The following is a 19,168-nucleotide window of genomic DNA, read 5'->3' as shown; positions in this document are numbered from 1 at the left end:
CCTTGCGGGGGAACCGGGACTCTGCCCCAAGGCTGCGCTGTTGCTTCTTGGCTGTTCTCTCATCTCTTCACCCGCTCCCATCCCCAGTTAGCACCTGTTGAAAAGGCCTCCTTGCCCAGGAGCTCCACAGAGTCCTGCTCCATTTCGCCTTCCTTCACCACGGCCTGGTGCCAGTGGACTGGCTTTTCTACACGTCAGGCGAGCAGTTCGGTTTGATAACAAGATCACCCAGCAAGAGTGGGATGTGCAACTGAAAATTCGACGGAAGATGCCGCTGCTGCTGCTAAGTCATGTCCAACTCTGTGCGACCCCATAGACAGCAGCCCACCAGGCTCCTCCGTCCCTGGGGTTCTCCAGGCAAGAATACTGGAGTGGGTTGCCGTTTCCTTCTCCCGACTGAAGATGAAACCTCGCCAAATATTGGAAGCTGAAGCCTTTCAAGATATGCCTCCCTGGAGGAAAGAATTGCACGTGGTACGAGAAACAGAATAAAGCAATGTCTCGCAAAGCCTGTTACCTTGTATTTACTTAAAAATCACTTCAGATAAGGAAGTTATTGTTCATAGCAAGATTTATTTCATTCTGTGGGAGCTACAGTAGCTTAGGTGTTTAACGTCACATCTTTTATTAATTAAACTTTTTAGGTTTTGCCTGTAGAACAGTTAAAAATTTCCCCACTAGATAGAGGTAGTGTTTCTCGTCACACAGCGTAGCCTGATTTGCCATTTTGTTCTCCTTTGCTTTAGAAAAGAGAATAAATATCTATTAAATATTTACTGAGTCAAGCACTCAGCTGTGTATCCCATATACATTATCTTCTACTATCCTGGAGGGGGGAAAGGCTACGCACTCCAGTATTCTGGCCTGGAGAATTCCATGGACTGTATAGCCCACGGCATCACAAAGAGTCGGATACGACTGAGCGACTTTCACTTTACTTCACCAACTTCATCCTTGCAATAATCTGATCAATAATGGATTCTGATCACTTTCAGAATGTCTTTTCATTGTTGTTCAGTGCTAAGTCATATCTGACTCTTCGGGACCCTGTAGGCTACAGCATGGCAGTCTCCCCTGTCCTTCACTGTCCCCAGGAGTTTGCTCAAATTCATGTCCATTGAGTCGGTGATGCTATCTAAATAAAATTAAAGTAATAAAAAAAAATAAATTCTGGTAATTTAAAAATACACAGTGTGGAGTTGTGAATTTTAGTTTCATTAGGGTCTTTATGAAGACTAGGGCCTGGGAGTTAATCACTCAACATAAAGGAGGTAGGGGAGAAGCCAGTTTATATCTGGTTTTTGGCTAGGAAATACGTGCAATCAGGCACAGTTAATGTTAGCGTTAGTTGCTCAGTCGTGTCTGACTCTTTGTGACCTTGTGGACCGTAGCTGCCAGGCTCCTCTGTCCATGGAATTCTCCAGGAAAGAATAGTTGAGTGGGTAAGCCATTCTCTTCTCCAGGGAGTCTTCCCAACCCAGGAATCGAACCCACGTCTCCTGCACTGGCAGGCAGATTCTGAGCCACCAAGGAAGCCTACAGTTTTGCATACATCTTGTTAAAAGACTTCTGCTGGTCACAAAGAACACAAAGGAGTATCAAGTTAATGATCTTAGTGCTTTTCTATGGGAACATGCAAGAGCCTGGGGTCACTGAAATTCTTCTGAGATGTGCATCTGACTATCTAAGGGCCTGCTCATCCAAAGCGTAGATTGCCTCCTTGAGTTTTTTATCCTGAATTCCTTTCAGGTTGCCCTGGCCATGGTCAACCACAGTGGGTTATGATTTAACCCATACAGAACAGGGTGGTAAGTAATGCTTTTGTCTTCGCGGTCTTATGTCCACAGCCTAAAGTCCTTATCAAGGCTCATAAGACCCTATGCAATCTCCACACCACCCCTCTCACCCAGGTGCCCTGCTGTTTCCTAAATTTAGAGGATGCACCCTGCTTCAGGCCTTTTTTGTTTTTAGATCAACTTTCTGTTAGTCGCTCAGTCGAGCCGACTCTTTGCGACCCCATGGACTGCAGCCCACCAGGCTCCTCGGCCCATGGGATTTTCCAGGCAAGGATACTGGAGTGGTTTGCCATTGCCTTCTCCAGGGAAATTCACTTTATTGAGATATAATTTAAGTAAAATAAATTGCTTCCATTTAAAGTGTATAAATTAACGATTTGACAAATTTACACACCGGTGAAACCACCACCACAATCAAAATGCACAGAACATTCTCAGTACCCCCAAAAGTTTGCTTATGCCCACTGGAAAAAGGACAAGAAATATTTATTTAGTATTAACTTCTAATTACTTGGGGTTTGCTTTACTCTTCTTTTTCTATCTTCTTATAATTGATTTTAGGCCTCCATTACTAATACACACACTTAAAACTATAAATTTTTCTCAAAGCTCTGCTTTAGCTTTAATATTGTACACATTTTGAAAAGTTAACTTTCATTATCACACAGTTCAAAATATTTTCTGATTTTCTTTGTGATTACTTCTTTGACCCAAGAATTATTTAGGAGTGCATTGTATTCCCCACGGTGTTTGTATATGTGATTTTCCAGGTATTTATTCATTTTTAACATTGTATGGTATGGCTTGTACATGGAGAACATACTCTATGTGATTTCAATCATTTTAATTTTATGGAGACATATTTTATGGGCCAGCTGTGACCACCATGTTCCACCTCTTTTAACTCTTTCCTTCCTTTTCTGTCCTCCTGTGGATTTCTTGAAATCTTTAAAAACGAATTTAATTATAATTTATCTACTTATATTTTAGCCCTTTCTCTTTGCATTTCTAAAGTAATTGTCATAGGGATTAAAATATGCATCCTTGAAAAGGAAACCTCCTGTGTTGTTGGTGGGAATGTAAATTGGTGCAGCCCCTATGGAAAACAATATGGAGTTTCCTTAAAAATTAAAATAGAATTTCCCTAATGGTAAGGTGTTGTCTCAAGAAAATGGGAATACTTAGCTTCCCTAGTCGATGCTCACCAAAAGCCAAGAACATGCCCAATAAGAAGACAAACTACCACCACCCTCCCACCTTCACCCAAGTTTCCCAAAGGCTTTCTTGAGTGGCCCTTTTTCTGCAGACACCCAGTATCATTTCACTTCAGTTCAGTTCAGTCACTCAGTCTTGTCTGACTCTCTGCGACCCCATGGACTGCAGCACGCCAGGCCTCCCTGTCCATCACCAACCTCCAGGGCTTACTCAAACTCATATCCATTGAGTCGGTGATGCCATCCAACCATCTCATCCTCTGTAGTTCCCTTCTCCTCCTGACTTCAATCTTTCCCAATATCAGGGTTTTTTCCGATGAGTCAGTTCTTCGAATCAGCTGGCCAAACTATTGTAGTTTCAGCTTCAGTACCAGTCCTTCTGTTGCAGAAACCAGTGCTCAAGAAACCAAGCACCACACTCAGAGAGTTGGAGAATTCAGGTTTATTACGCCGGTGGACCCAGAGGAGTTAACACTCTAAGCTCTGAGCCCCGAACAAAGGGATTACAGAGTTTTTATAGACAGACTGTAGTGGGCAACACTAGCTGTTAATAGGCTGGTTTAAACTGAGAGGTTTTGTGCGCCCGGGAACAGTGGTCAAGGTGGGGAGGGGATGCCTGGCCTGGACAGGCATGATTAAGCAGGTTTGCAGGGGCTGGGTGATTGCAAAGAGTAGGACAAGGGTGAGTGAGGTAAACTCCAGTTCCTAGTATTGCAAGTCCCCACTTTCTGAGACTACATGACCTACGTGATCCAGACTTTTCAAGGGGAAGGTGAGTTATAGAGGCAGAGGAGGTAAAATTTTAACTTTTCTTCTTCACTTCCAATGAATATGCAGGACTGATCTCCTTCAGAATGGACTGGTTGGATCTCCTTGCAGCCCAAGGGACTCTCAAGAGTCTTCTCCAACACCACAGTTCAGAAGCATCAATTTTTCAGTGCTCAGCTTTCTTTATAGTCTAACTCTCACATCCATACATGACTACTGGAAAAACCATAGCTTTTTGCCAAGAAACGATGGACATTTGTTGGCAAAGTAATGTCTCTGCTTTTTAATATGCTGTCTAGGTTGGTCATAGCTTTTCTTCCAAGGAGTAAGAGTCTTTTAATTTCATGCCTGAAATCACCATCTGCAGTGATTTTGGAGCCCAGAAAAATAAAGTCATCTACTGTTTCCATTGTTTCCCCATCTATTTGCCATGAAGTGATGGGACCCGATGCCATGATCTTAGTTCTCTGAATGTTGAGTTTTAAGCCAACTTTTTATTCTCCTCTTTCACTTTCATCAAGAGGCTCTTTAGTTCTTCTTCACTTTCTGCCATAAAGGTGGTGTCATCTGCATATCTGAGGTTATTGTTGATATTTCTCCTGGCAATCTTGATTCCAGCTACAGCTTCATCCAGCCCAGCGTTTCTCATGATGCAATCTGCATATAAGTTAAACAAGCAGGGTGACAATATATAGCCTTGAAGTACTCCTTTTCCTATTTGGAACCAGTCTGTTGTTCCATGTCCAATTCTAACTGTTGCTTCTTGAGCTGCATATAGGTTTCTCAGGAGGTAGGTCAGGTGGTCTGGTATTCCCTTCTCTTTAAGAATTTTCCAGTTTGTTGTAATCCACACAGTCAAAGGCTTTGGCATAGTCAATAAAGCAAAAGTAGATGTTTTTTTGGAACTCTCGCTTTTTTGATAATCTGGTGGATGTTGGCAATTTGATCTCTGGTTCCTCTGAATCCAGCTTGAACATTTGGAAGTTCATGGTTCATGCACTACTGAAGGCTGGCTTGGAGAATTTTGAGCATCACTCTATTAGCATGCAAGATGGGTGCAGTTGTGCGGTAGTTTGAGCATCTTTGGCATTGCCTTTCTTTGGGATTGGAATGAAAACTGACCTTTTCTTGTCCTGGGGTTAGGGCTGAGTTTTCCAAATTTGCTGGCAGATTGAGTGCAGCACTTTCATAGCATCATCTTTTAGGATTTGAAATAGCTCAGCTGGAATTCCATCACTTCCATTAGCTTTGTTCATAATGATGCTTCGTAAGGCCCACTTGACTTCACACTCCAGGATGTCTGGCTCTAGGTGAGTGATCACACCATCATGATTATCTGTGTCATGAAGATCTTTTTTGTACAGTTCTTCTGTGTATTCTCAAGAGGCAGATCAGGTGGTCTTTCGCGTGCTGCGATTCATGGGGTCGCAAAGAGTCGGACACGACTGAGCGACTGATCTGATCTGACCTGTGTATTCTTGCCACCTTTTCTTAATATCTTCTGGTTCTGTTAGGTCCATACCATTTCTGTCCTTTATCGAGATCATCTTTGCATGAAATGTTCCCTTGGTATCTCTAATTTTCTTGAAGAGATCTCTAGTCTTTCCTATTCTTTTGTTTTCCTCTATTTCTTTGCACTGATCACTGAGGAAGGCTTTCTTATCTCTCCCTGCTATTCTTTGGAACTCTGCATTCAAATGGGTATATCTTTCCTTTTCTCCTTTGCCTTTTCTCTTCTCAGCTGTTTGTAAGGCCTCCTCAGACAACCGTTTTGCCTTTTTGCATTTCTTTTTCTTGGGGATGGTCTTGCTCCCTGCCTCCTGTACAATGTCACGAACCTCCGTGCATAGTTCATCAGGCACTCTGTCTATCAGATGTAGTCTCCCTTGAATCTAGTTGTCACTCCCAGTGTGTAATCTGAGGGATTTGATTAGGCTCCCTGAGTGGTCCGGTGTCCTTTGGTGTAGTTGCAAAGGAGAACCACGCAGTGGCAGCATATCCCAAGGTTGAGTCTTTCTGACACAAGGTCAAGAACTGGGGGATGAGCTGGGCTGAGACAAGAGGACCTCAAATTTATTGGTAATGTTTTATTTCTATCAGTAGAAAAAGGTCACAAAAATATTGAAACTACTGTGAATGATGAACACATCAAAATTTAATTTTCTTCTCTTTTTACCTTTAACTTTTAAAAACAAGTTCCCTTCTTTAAAGGATCAACAGAAAGATCTGGACAGGATATTGTGAAGCCATCAATCTACTTCCATTCCCAGAAAGAGAATAAAAATTGTGGCAGCTGGAGACTCTAGACTTGTATTAATGGTTAATAGTAATGTACATCTTCGTATACCATGAGAATGTGTAGACAGAAACAACAAGCCACCTGGGGGAGTGCAAGAACATGGCACCAAGAAGGTGGGATTTCAGTTCACCTTTAAGATCAAGAGGCAATAATACAGTTGTATACGAAGAGGCAATAGCAGTAATGATATGTGTGTGTGTGTGTGTGTGTGTGTGTGTGTGTTAGTCCCTCTGTCGTGTCCCACTCTTTTGCAGCCCCATGGACTGTAGCCCGCCAGACTCCTCTGTCCTTGGAATTCTCCAGGCAAGAATACTGGGGTGGGTTGCCATTTCCTTCTCCAAACAGTAATGATAGCTAACATGTTATTAAGTTTATAGTCGACAGTATTTTTTTCACAGACTTTATTCATCTTCTCACACTGCTGTTCACCCCTTTTCCAGAACTATTCAAAGCATGGTCTGCCAGCTGATAACCCTTACCTATATGGAGAGACACTGAGACTCACAGATATTGAGAGAAATCGTTTAGAAATGTTTATAGCAATTTGACAATTTTCTGTCCGTTCACCAAACAGTAAAAAAATCGGGGCTTCTGCTTTGTATGTTTTTAAAAATTCATTTTTATTGTATTTTGCCAAAGTGCCAGTCTTCAGTGGATTAAAAACACACACACTCATATGCCCATGCAAGCACACATCTAAGCTTGAAAATAGCAAGAAGGCATGGTGCAGGTGAATAGGGAGAGGAGGAGGAAAAGGCTCAGGTTTAACAGCTTCTGCCTGTGACAGGTGGGCTCATTCCATTTTATTTCACCTTCCAGCAATCCCATGGGATCAGTGGTATTATCCTGGTTTTGCAAAGGACAAATTTTTAGAAAAGATAATGAACAGGAATCAAACCACGATCTGCTGGAATCTTCCGTCCTTCGGAGGTCAGGGGTGGATCGCCGTGTCCGCGCCCTCTTCTTGTTCAGGGCACCGGCACATCACACGCGGTTCCAGGCCAGGCGTGCCCTGAACACAGGTCCTCTGGTGAGCTAACTAACCTTCCTCTTAGGAGAAAGGGTCTGTTTTCTAGCCAAGGGGAACATGGTGTGTTTCCTACATGAAAAGAAAGATGAGAACAATAATAGCCCACCGGCATCCCAAGTCCTGTTCACATCTACACACGCAAACACACACAGAACCTTCTCCTCGAGCACGAGCAGCAGATCCCACGCTGCCTCTCGCTGGAGGAGTGGTGTCAGCTACTCTACGGACTGGATCCCCACCCCCGCCTTCTGTTAAGGTGTTTTTTAAATAGTTTTTTTAATCATAAACTTTTATGATAAAAGTTTCTATCATGAAGTTTTAATCACAAACTATTAAACAGGAAAATATTTTACATAATTTTTTTTCATTTTCATTTTTGAGATGAAGAAAGCTGTCTGAATTCAAATGAAAACATGACTAGATTTAAAGGGAGAAAAGCCAGAAGACAATCATAATAGTGATATGATTTACAATATGTAGTTAGAGCGTTTGGATAAAACAAAATATTGCTTGAACAATGAATAATTAGGGATAGGTCAATATGTTTTTTTCATTTTACACTTTCAAAAAGCTTAAAACTATTAATCAAAGAGATTTAGTGGGGCCTGTTCTGCCTTTCTCTTTTCTTCATATTGAAGACCTATTAATAATCAAATATTAATTAGAAATAACTTGAGAAAAATGGATTTGTCTGGAAACAAAAACACAATGGAAAGTATCTGGCAAGAATTTCTTCACCTTTTTCTCCTTCTTTATCTTCTTTTTCATATTAAAAGCAATAATGAGGGACTTCCCTGGTGGTCCAGTGGTTAAGAATCCACCTGCCAATGCAGGAGACACAGGTTTGATTTCTGCTCCAAAGATTCCACATGCTGCAGAGCAACTAAGCCTGTGCTGAAGCCCGCGGGCCCTAAAGCGCGGGCCCCACAGTAAGAGAAGCCATCGCAAAGGGAAGTCCAGGCCCTGCAATAGAGTAGTCCCCACCGGCCTCAACTAGAGAAAAGCCCAAGCGGCAACGAAGATCCAGCTCACCCAAATATAAGGAATAAATAAAAGTATTTAAAAAAACAATGATGTTAAAGAGAACAGCTATTGAACACATGGCATATACCTGGAAACTTTACATAATGTTGTTTCACTTAAGTCACACAACATCCCTATAAAGTAGGATTACTCCTGCTTTATTGATGGAAAATGGAGTCTTGGAGAAGTAACTAGCACAAGGTTGCAAAGTTAGTAAATGACAGGATCAAGATAGAAACTGCATGTTTGAAGGTGAAATCCCTGCAAGCTCTTGATACTCTTTGTAGCAATTTTAGAATAAAAACAGGAGCAAAAGCAAGCTGTTGATCTAATTAACCCTGGGCACCATGCTTATGTTAAATGATTCTCATAGTTTTTGGACAATGAGGCTCAAGTTGCCTCATCTCTCTGGGCCTGCTTCCTGAGTAAAAAGAGGGCAATACTCATTTTACCATATGTTGCGATTAAAACAAGTAACGACTACCGGAAGCGTCTTTAATGCAGCAGATGTCAACAAGGTGGTAGCCACAATTATTTTTATTTTGTAAAGGAAGAAACTGGGAATTAAGCACATTTAGTTAGGAAATTATAGGTATGCCACTGGATCTCAAGTCCGTCTGATTCCAACCCAGCATTCTTCATTGATGACCCCATGGTGCTGGAGAAGATTCTTGAGCGTCCCTTGGACTGCAAGGCGAGCCAACCAGTCAATCCTAAAGCAAATCAGTCCTGAATATTCATTGGAAGGACTGATGCTGAAGCTGAAACTCCAATTGTTTGGCCAGCTGATGCGAAGAACTGACTCACTGGAAAAGACCCTGATGCTGGAAAGACTGAAGGCAGGAGAAGGGGGCGACAGAGGATGAGATGGTTGGATGGCATCACCGACTCGATGGACATGAGTTTGAGTAAACTCTGGGAGTTGGTGATGGACAGGGAGGCCTGGAGTGCTGCGGTCCATGGGGCCGCGAAGAGTCGGACACGCCTGAGCGACTGAACAGCAACAGCAAAGGTAGGTAAACTGTCTTTGGTGAGAAGGTTGGGCGAGAAGCATGGTTCATTTCTTGAAACCCTGCAATGACGTGTATGTACAGCCTTCCTAGTTCACTGCTTAGGGAAATGATTATTTCTAGCCTGGCAGTCGGGGACGTGGACGATATAATAAAAATGCCTGCACCCGTGTGTAGTAGCCTCCCCGACCGTGCCCAGGACCTCGCAGACCAGCTGTGCGCGTCAAGGAGAGGCCTCAGGGCCGGACCTGCAGCCTCAGCCCGCGCTCAGAACCGCCCCGCCCCGTGTTGATGTTTCCCTCTCGGCCCCGCCCCCGGCCACGCGGGGCTAAGCCACGCCCCCGTGTGGGCGGGCTCTCTGGGCACCGCCCACCGCCTCCCCGCGGTAGCCAATGGCGTGTGAGCTCCGCACCGCCCCCAGCAAAGATGGCGGGGGCGGTGTCAGTGCGGGCAGGCTGGGGCTCGGAGCCGAGCCCACGGCGGACCACGGAGACTGAGGGCGCAGCGAGGGCCATGGAGGGGGGCGGCGGCGGCGACGGCGGGGCGCGGCAGCGTGAGCTCGAGCGCATGGCGGAGGTCTTGGTCACCGGCGAGCAGCTGCGGTGAGGCGGGGGGCCGTGCCGCGGCTCGCGGGGCGCCGCCAGCCCGCGCGCCCGCGGCTCCACTGGCCCCGGCTTCGCTGCGGCCGTGCGGGCGCGGGCTCGCGGGGCTCGGGCAATGGGCGCGCGGGGGCTCCGGGATCTTGCCAGCCGGGGCGAGGGGCGCGTGGGCAGCCCGCAGCCGCCCTCACCGCAGCCCCGTTCCTGCAGCCCTGAGCCGCTCAGACACCCAGGGGTCTCGGACGCGCGGCGGAAGCGGGGGGTGCGGGGGGCTCGGGCAGTGGGCGCGCGGGGCGGCGGGAGCGGGGACCGCGGGCAGTAAGCGCGCGGGGGCGTCGGCCTCCGGGGTCTTGCCAGCCGGGCCCCCGGGCAGGGGCGAGGGGCGCGTGGGCAGCCCGCAGCCGACCTCACAGTAGCCCGGTTCCTGCAGCCCTCCGCCGCTCGGACGCGCCGGGGGCGCGCGGGGCGGCGGGGGGCTTGGGCGGCGGGAGCCGGAGCGGCGGCGGGCTCGGGCGGTGGGCGCGCGCGCCCCTTCCCGGGCGCTGGGGTCTTGCCGGCCGGGGCGCGAGGGGCGCGTGGCAGCCCGCAGCCGGCGCCCCCGCGGCCGCGCTCCTCCGGGTGGAAGCCGCCTGCCCGCGACGCCGTCACTTGAGGTGCACGTTTCGCGTCGCTGCCCTGAGCCACAGTGTCATCATCCGTGAAGCGGACCTGACCCCGGCGCCCCCCGGAAGGTCCTTATGGGGCCAAACCGAAGGCTGGAAACCCCGCGCCTGTGCCGGCGTCCGCACGCGCGCGTGGGTCAGCGCCCGCGTCCGCAAGGGCCGTGGAGGCTCGGGTCCCGCCCGGTCCCCGCGCACGCCTCGGGCGGAGCGCACTGGCCCGGGCGGCCGCGCCCCGACTGCGTCCCCGCGCCCGGCACAGGCTGGGCCCAGGGCTCAGACCCCATCACTCCCATCCCATCGCGGTCCTTGGATTCGTCTCTGAGGGTTGTATTGACGGTCTGACCGGTTCCGCAGCTGCTGGGCTTGTGGTCATAGATCGGTTTGCCAGGGAAAACAGAACTCCTTGGCTTCAGCGTCAGAGCCACTTGCATGGGCCGCTAGTCCCATCAGACGGCGTGCGCGCCTCTGCCTTCTTATTGGCCTGAGTCTCCAGGTTCTTTTTGGTGTCTAAAACGCTGGTTTCAGAACACGGAGGAGAGAGACACCCTTGCAAAGATCCCTAAAGGTTTGGTAACCACTCTGCTTGCTGCTCTTGGATTGAGGAAGCAAATATTGGAGGTCAGAATTAATTGAGTTTAACGTTACGAAAGGCAAATCGCACATTTCGATTCCTTGATGGTTTTTAATGTATAGCCAAAATTCAAGAGAATAAAAGCTTCTTTTCCATCAAGAGATTTTCTAATTGAAAAAAAAAAAGTAAAGCTTTTCTGATTCAATTTGAAACACTAACATTTTAATTTATCAGCTCAATTGGGTACGTTTCACTTCCTTTTAAGAAATATGGTTAAAATGGCATGTTCTAGATTATGTGATTTTTACCACAATAAAAAAAGACATATAAAAAATACATCACACTATGAAAGATTGTTTTCCAAAGGGTACTCAAACTATCATCTCAATAATGAAAAAAAGTAATAAAAAAAAAAAGTGAAATATTGCTTGGTGCCTCTCTCCAGAAAGCACCTTCTCCTTCAAACATGCGTGATTGCGCCATCCTTAGGGGGTCCCCGGAACACTTTCCCCTTTCCCCCTGCACCCCTCTGCGCTGTGGCGGGTTTAGTGTAGGAAGACAGAGGGCTCTCTCTCACTCGGTTAGGTAGACCTGGGTTTGAACTTGTGCGCAGCTACTTTGTTGCCAAAAGGCAACATTAAGTTGTTTTGAGGAAAACTTGAAAGCCCGGTGAATTGGGTTTGCTACTTTTACTGGTGCAGGAGACCTTGGACAAGTTACTTAACTAGGAATGAGGGCTAATCATGGAACCTACCTCATGGTGTGACGAGGGTTAAATAGATGAGTTGGCGCTTGGAGCAGTACCTGTCACGCAGTCAGCACCCGCCAGCCTTAGTGTGATGGTTCTGTGACTTTGGACAAGTGAACTCACTTGTCTGGGCTTGTCTCTTCACCTGTAAAAAGGCAAGATAAGCACCCCATAGGGTTGATGACTTTCCTCTGGGCTTCAAGTATTAAGGAGCACTTAGCATTTACTAAAAGAGGTTATTGGTCACCTTGCATCACCCCACGTGCCTTCCAGCTGAGCCAGATCTAGCAGGAAGGCCTGCTTGCTGGTTGAGAACACGGGTTTAGAACCAGCTTGCCTGGGCTTCTGATTCCAGCTCCACCATTTATTAATCCTGTGTCTTGGGGACAGGTTGCTTAACTTCTCGGTGCCTCAGTTTCCCTTCTCTTGCGGGGATTGTGTGAGGATTGAATGAGGAGATGCTACATGTAAAAGGCTTAGTTAAATGTTGGTTGTTTAATTTTACTTTGGAAACCTGTCATCATTGCTTTTTAAAAATCTCTACCATCTTAGCACGGTGCTGAGTACCAAGTACACAGCACTTCCTCACATGTTTGAATGAGTAGTGTATGTAACTAAATATACTACTGTAAATGTGATATTCAGAATTTAGGGATTTAAGTGGCCGTGCACACCAGTGGCTTCTTGGTTACCAGAGGAACCTCGCACGAGGGAGTAGGGGTGCAGACCTCCTTGCCGTCACTATCATGCTTTCACGTACTGCTCTTACGGGCTGATTGTGGGGACTTTGTGATGTCCAGGCTTCCTGCCTCTAGTTGCTTCACACACACACACACACACACACGGAATTGCTGTCTTCCTTCTCTTTCCTTTCCGTTGCTTTCTGGGTCATCAAAGACGAGGCAAATAAGTAATGAGGACAGGATACACTATGATTGGGACTGGAAATGCGGAATTTGGCTTCCAGGTCCAGCTCTCTGAATGCTATTTATTTAACATTTGTTTATGAATGTATATATGGATGTTTCATATATGGATGAGGTATTTATTTTTAACTATGTTTACAAGTCAGTTGCTCACTTTGGGCCTCAGTGACTGTGCCTGCAGAATGGGGATAATAATACTCTTCCAAGTAAGACTTGTGGTTTTGGATCAAATTGGGCATAACATGGGAAGGAACTTTGTAAAATAAATCAATAAATCAAGAGTAGTGGTTGCTGTGATTATTATAAGCTCCAGATGTGAAATTGGGGCTGGCTCCACAATCCTGACACTTTGGTAAGGCCAGCTGGCTGCATAAGGATATGAAATTGAGTAAAATTTAAAGATATATCCTGCTTTCTTTTCTAGCCTGACTGTGGAATCATTTTCCTAATCTCTTTGCGCTTTTCCTTATCCTAAAAGATTTACTTCCTTGCCCAATGTATTTGCATGTTTTTATATATATTTTTTTGAGTGATGACCTTAACAAGAGTAGGGTTTGTTTTAAAAAAATTTTTTTTTTAACATATGTATTTCTTTTTGGCTGTGCTAGGTCTTCCTTGCTGTGTGGGCTTTTCTCTGGTTGCTGTGAGCAGGCTTCTTACTGGGGAGGCTTCTCTGGTTGCTGTGAGCAGGCTTCTCACTGGGGGCTTCTCTGGTTGCCGTGCATGGGCTTCAGTACTTGTAGCAGACGGGCTTAGTTGCTCTGTGGTGTGTGGCATCTTCCCCGACCAGGGATCGAACCTGCATCTCCTGCATTGGCAGGAGGATTCTTTACCACTGAACCACCAGGGAAGCCCCATGTTTTTGTATATTAGAAATGTATTTGGATATCACTTCATATCCCCAGGATGGCTATGATCAGGCACCCTTATACACTGCTGGTAGAAAGAGAAAACGATGCAGCCGCTTTGGAAATCATTCTGGCATTTCCTTAAAGACTGAACATAGATTACCACGTGACCCAGCGATTTTACTCTTAGGTATATATTCAAAAGAAATGAAAACACATATCTGTATAAAAATTTGTACACAGATTTTCAGAGCAGCATTTTTCCTAGTAGTCAAAACCAGGAACAACTCAAGTGTCTGTCAGCTGATGGATGGGTCAATTATGTGTGATATGTCTGTACGAGAAGTGTTATTCGGCAATAAGAAGGAGTGGAGTACTGATAAAAGCCACAGCATGGAGGGACTTTGACTTATGCCAAGTGAAAGAGGACACCGAAGGACACATGTCTTCTGACGCCTCTGACGTCACGTGTCCAAAATAGGCAGATCTGTGGAGGCAGAAAGTGGCGTTGGGGGTGGGGGGTGGCGGGAGGCTGGTTGCTGATGGGTGTAGAGCTTCTCTGGGTGATGATGAAGTGTTTCCAACATGGCTGCGGTAATGGTAACATAACTGTATATGCTTAAAACCACTGAATTGTGTGCACTCCGTGGGTGAGTTATGTGGTGTATGAATTCTATCTCAGTAAAACTATTACACAAATGCATTTGGATGACACATCAGAGTGATGAAAGACAAAGTATAAAAACTTTTCAAGTAAGCTTTTTGCTCTCTTTTTGGATTGGCCAAAGAATGCAGTGATATTTATCATCAGCTTGATAACAGCATGACTATCACACCAGATGAGATGGGACTGACATTTTTCATGTATCTTTTTTAAATTAAATTTTATTTTTTGGCCACACGGCACGTGGGGTCATGGCACCAGGGATCAGACTCGTGCCCCTGCCTTGCATGTGCAGCGTCATAGCCACTGGGCTTCCAGGGAAGTTCCGGCGTGTGTCTTTTTACGGTATTTTTCTTTTTGTTTTACACTATTATTCTTGATTCAACACACAGAAAACATGCCATAAATTGTCTCAGCACATTCCTAATTTGAAGATAATTAACTATATGTAAATCATTCATGATCCTGAGGTTTCATACTATAACTTTTAAAATCATTACTTGTTTTTATATGTTTATGTGTAAATCTCTTATCTTGACATTTGCCATGCAGCCGTAATTATGACATTCTAATGACAACACCCAAAATCCACCTAATGTTTCTTCTATAGGTTAATTCCAAAGATACTTAGCAAGAAAGTGGTTTGTAAAGGAGCATTTAAGGAATCCCATAGACTATCCCTGTTCTCTCTGTTTTGATGGTAGGTGTAATAGTAATAATACTTGTGTGTGCGTGCTAAGTTGCTTTAGTCATGTCCAACTCTTTGTGCCCCCATGGACCATAGCCCGCTGGGCTCCTCTGTCCGTGGGATTCTCCAGGCAAGAATACTGGAGTGGGTTGCCATGCCCTCCTCCAGGGCTCTCTAATATGTCCTGCATTGGCAGGGGGTTCCTCACCACTAGCGTCACCTACTTACATGGCATTTATTATCTGCCAAAGGCTCTTCCAAGTGCTTATATGTATTAGGAATATATATTAATATATATTACATATATATGTGCCTTAAGCTTTATAGCTACTCTGTGTAGAAGATATGCTTGTTATCCTCATTTTACAGTTGGGAAAACTGAGGAACAGAGCGTGTAAGCTAGCTGGCCATAGATGATTCAGCAAGAAAGCGCTAGAGCTGAGAGTTAAGCAAAATGCTAGACCTCAGTTTAACGGTGTCTCCAATGAGTACTTTAAAGGGTTAGCAAGTGTCAGGATGAGACCAATGCAAAACAGAATCATGTATATAGGAGTATCAAAGTGTGATAACTTTTGCAAACAAGCGAGGAGACAAATGATTTTTCCCTTCTGCAGGGAAAAAGCTAATTAATTTCCAAGAAGTGTTTATGTTTTGACAAGATAGAACGGTCACTTTCTCCATTAACTTTTAAACCGGGTGTTCCTTGCCATGTGGTCTGGAACACTTAATTTGAACTCCACTCGTTCTGAATCTGAAATCATTTTAATGGGAAGATAAATTACAGTGCACTCTTCTGCCAGCTGTGAGCATGGGCGGGTGGGAAGGAGAATTAAGAACGTAATGAGGAATGCGTAATTAAGAAGGAAAGTGCTTTAAGCTTTTCAGTTATGCTCATCTACCTAGACTAAATATGCTAATTACAAAGGTCTCATCCAGTCATTAAAAGCTGGGTCCCTAAAAGCAATTTACTAGGCACTGAGCTTTAGGTAAGTTGTAGGAAATTGCAGTTCTTTCAAATGGTTTGATATATTTGCCTTTTATCTGCAACAGACTGCCCTTCCAGACTCCTACAGGCTTGCTGTTGCCCTGGTCATAAAAACATATTAAATCAATACTGAGTAGCTTTTCTGAATTTGCTTTGCCAGTGTTAATGCAGTATGCAAACTAAACATAAAAAGTCAGCTGGTGGAACCAAAGGCCAATCTACAATAAAGTAAATATGAGATACGGAATTTAGAGGTGCAGAATAGAAGAAGGGGAAATACAGTTGACCCTTGAACAATGAGGGGGTTAGAGCAACCACCCTCTGCACAGTCGAAAATTGAGTGTGACTTTACAGTCAGACTTTCTCTGTATCCCTGGTTCCCCACCTGCAGATTCAACTCACCATGACTTGTGTAGTACTGAAGTATTTATATTGAAAAAAGTCAAAAATATAAGTGGACCCGAGCCGTTCAGAAGGGGTCAACTGTAGTTCATTTTATTGCACTTTGAACTTAAGGAACTTGAAGATTGGCTTAGAGCAGGGGTCCCCAACCCCCAGCCATAGACCAGGACTGTCTGTGGCCTGTTAGGGACTGGCGTGCCCTCTGGAAATGAGCCATAGCAGAGGAGCCCGGCTTCACCTGCGTTTACAGCCACCCCACCCCTCATAGCGCTGGAATCTGCCTACAGCACAGGAGACCTGGGTTCCATCCCTAGATCGGGAAGATCCCTTGGAGGAAGACATGGCAACCCACTCCAGTGTTCCTGCCTGGAGAATCCCATGGATAGAGGAGCCTGATGGGCTACAGTCCATATGGTCGCCAAGAGTTGGACACAGCTGAGCGACTGAGCACAAGCCCGTCACTTCTGATGCACACCCCATCACTCACAATGCACACCTCATCACTCACGATGCACACCCTGTCACTCCTGATACACACCCTGTCACCCCTGATACAGACCCCATCACTCACGATGCACACGCCCATCACTCCTGATGCACGCCCTGTCACTCCTGATGCACACGCCGTCACTCACGACGCACACCCCGTCACTCCTGATGCACGCCCTGTCACTCACGTCACTGAGCTCTGCCTCCTGTAGATCAGCAGCGGCACTAGGTTCTCAAAGGAGGGCAATGAATGTAAGGCGCTTGAATCATCCCCAAACCAGCCACCCTCCACCGCCGCCCTCCCCAGGCCCCAGGGAAACTTGCCCTCCATGAGCCGATCCCTAGTGCCAGAAAGGTTGGGGAGTGCTGGCGTAGAGAACGTGTTTGAGAGTGGCCCCTGTCGGTGGCCAACAGTATGGACGCTTAGCTCTACTAGACGTGGTAACCAAGGGAACAGCAGTAGAGCGGCTGCCTAGATGCTCCTACAGAAGTGTAGAGGTCCAAACGGAAGCAAGATGCCTTTATTTTCCTAAAAGCAGAGAGGATATCCTGGCGTCTGGGAAATTACCACCTGTTCAGATAAAGAAAAGGGGGCGGGGCTTCAGAAAATGGAGAGCTGCTCTATTTGGGGTCAGGCAGAGGAGCCACGTGTAGAGCTGAGTTGCCTTTGAACTGGAGGCTTTGCCCGTTTACAGACCCTGTTCCATGGGCATCTTTTCCACTTCACTCCTTGGAGGTGGGGGCATCTCGCACGGACCTGGCACAGAGCAAGCTCAGCAAAAGGTTCCTTTCTTTCCTGGAGAGGGAGCCTGGGAAGGTGCTTTGTCATTTGCAGGAACCCTCGTGCAAATGGAAGACAGTGTGTGCTCAGTGAATGGCTGTGGAATAATTTTACACTTCTCTTCACTTATGCAAGCCTGTCTCTGAAACGACGGCAGTGTTGCTTATGAATAATGTTTGTGATGACTTTTCTAAAAGGCCAGAGCTGGTATTTAGATCCTGCCTTCTGACGACTTTGGAATCAATAAACCTGAAAATAAGTCAAATGCCTACCCCTCAAAAGAAGAGAATAAGAGATGATGGATGATTCTTCTCTCCTGTAATTTCTAGTATTTATTTGGATCAGGGACTCACATCCCTATATCAGACAGCAGCTCTTAATTGGTTGGTGTCTCTGAGTTTAGTGATGAGGAAAAGACACGGGGAACAGTATCAACCCTCTGTCTGCCCACTATGTCACCGTCGTTAGCTCTGTTCCTCATTATGTACTAAGGAGAGAGGTGGGTTCCAGCTCTGGGACCTCTGCCCAGTGTTACCAGCTTTAACCGCACTTGGAGGCTTATGCCTGTGACTTTTATGGATTGTGAGACGCTAGGAGGCCACAGTTGGGCAGGGCTGGTAAACGGCCATGCCCCACGGCGCCGCCAGCGAGGGCGACAGGGCCGCTCTCATCCGGGCTGAGATGGTCCATACTGGATGCAGGGACTTACCCGGGTCTGCACGAAGAGCCACCTTGCTGTAGCTTTTCAGACATTTTTAAGGGTGACGAGGAGAGGCGAGATGGAGAGAGAACTCCCCACATGCTGGGGAGTGGGGGACAAGATGGACTTTCATGCGTTCAGTTTTCTGATAACAGCTGTTGCCAGGGTGTAGCAAGAGCAGACAAACGCCAAGGCCTCCAGCCGGAGGAAGCCCACAGCAGCTGCACAGGGGGTTGGCAGCTAACGTCATCAGAGCAGGGCCCAGCTCTTCCACTTGGAACCTTTAGCTGTTGCTCGTGGTTTTGTTATTGTTGGTGGCGTGCGTTATTTGCTTTAATTTTGGTGACACTGTCTCGCTGCAATACGTGTACCTACAGATTTCTGATTCTGGTCTTCACCCCGAGGTTCCTTTCATTGAGGTGAACTGTGGCCCAGCACCCACGCAGGTCCGGGGCCCTCCTTTGATCGTCCAGCTCTGTGCGTTGTCCCTTGGGTGCTGAAGCTGTTACAGCTCCGACAAGCCGAGCCTTGTGCTCCGTGGCAGACCAGGTAGCCTTCTGAAGGAGGCTCGATCAAAACGCTCAGAAGCTTCTCCAGCCACAACTTAGAGTGTGAGAAACAAAGTGTTAGCGTGAACGTCCTCTCATTAAGAGACAAAGCCGTGTCTCGTGCTGTCCTATTTTCATTACAGTTAGATTAGTGCCTGTACTTTATTATGTGTGAAGTTTCGCTGTTTTCTAACAAGTTGTAAAATTCTGGAGGAATACACTATGAGTGGTGTGGCCACCAAAAAAAGAAAAAAAGCAAGGAGGAATGGGAAGGGGATAGTGCAGAGATGTATAATGAGGTGCTGGGTTAAGAACAACCAGGGTATAAGTGGGTGCTTCTGGCTCAGTCGGTGAAGAATCCGCCTGCAATGCAGGAAACCCGGGTTCAATCCCTGCGTCGGGAAGATTCCCTGGAGA

At 46.3% G+C, this 19,168-nt stretch overlaps 1 protein-coding gene and 1 long non-coding RNA gene across 3 annotated transcripts in view; one reads left to right on the top strand and one right to left on the bottom strand.

Moving 5' to 3' along the window:
- Positions 1-6,678: 6,678 nt before the first annotated feature.
- Positions 6,679-11,858, bottom strand: LOC123329411. The gene is made up of 2 exons (XR_006544801.1): positions 11,727-11,858; positions 6,679-7,176 (listed from the first exon to the last, which is right to left on the bottom strand). It is a non-coding gene; the product is annotated as an uncharacterized LOC123329411 (long non-coding RNA).
- DEPTOR (DEP domain containing MTOR interacting protein) overlaps positions 9,559-19,168 on the top strand; it is a 159,965-nt gene continuing 150,355 nt past the window's right edge. For both annotated transcript variants that reach the window (XM_006074693.4, XM_025264940.3), the window contains exon 1: positions 9,559-9,742. In XM_006074693.4, coding sequence (XP_006074755.2) covers positions 9,567-9,742 — 176 coding nt within the window. In that variant the 5' untranslated portion in view covers positions 9,559-9,566. The remainder of the gene's footprint in view (positions 9,743-19,168) is intronic.

This window comes from Bubalus bubalis, chromosome 15, assembly GCF_019923935.1.
Source record: "Bubalus bubalis isolate 160015118507 breed Murrah chromosome 15, NDDB_SH_1, whole genome shotgun sequence".
In the NCBI taxonomy this organism is placed as follows: Eukaryota; Metazoa; Chordata; class Mammalia; order Artiodactyla; family Bovidae; genus Bubalus; species Bubalus bubalis.
Note: the sequence above shows the minus strand (reverse complement) of the source record. Positions and strands in the feature narration are given on the sequence as shown.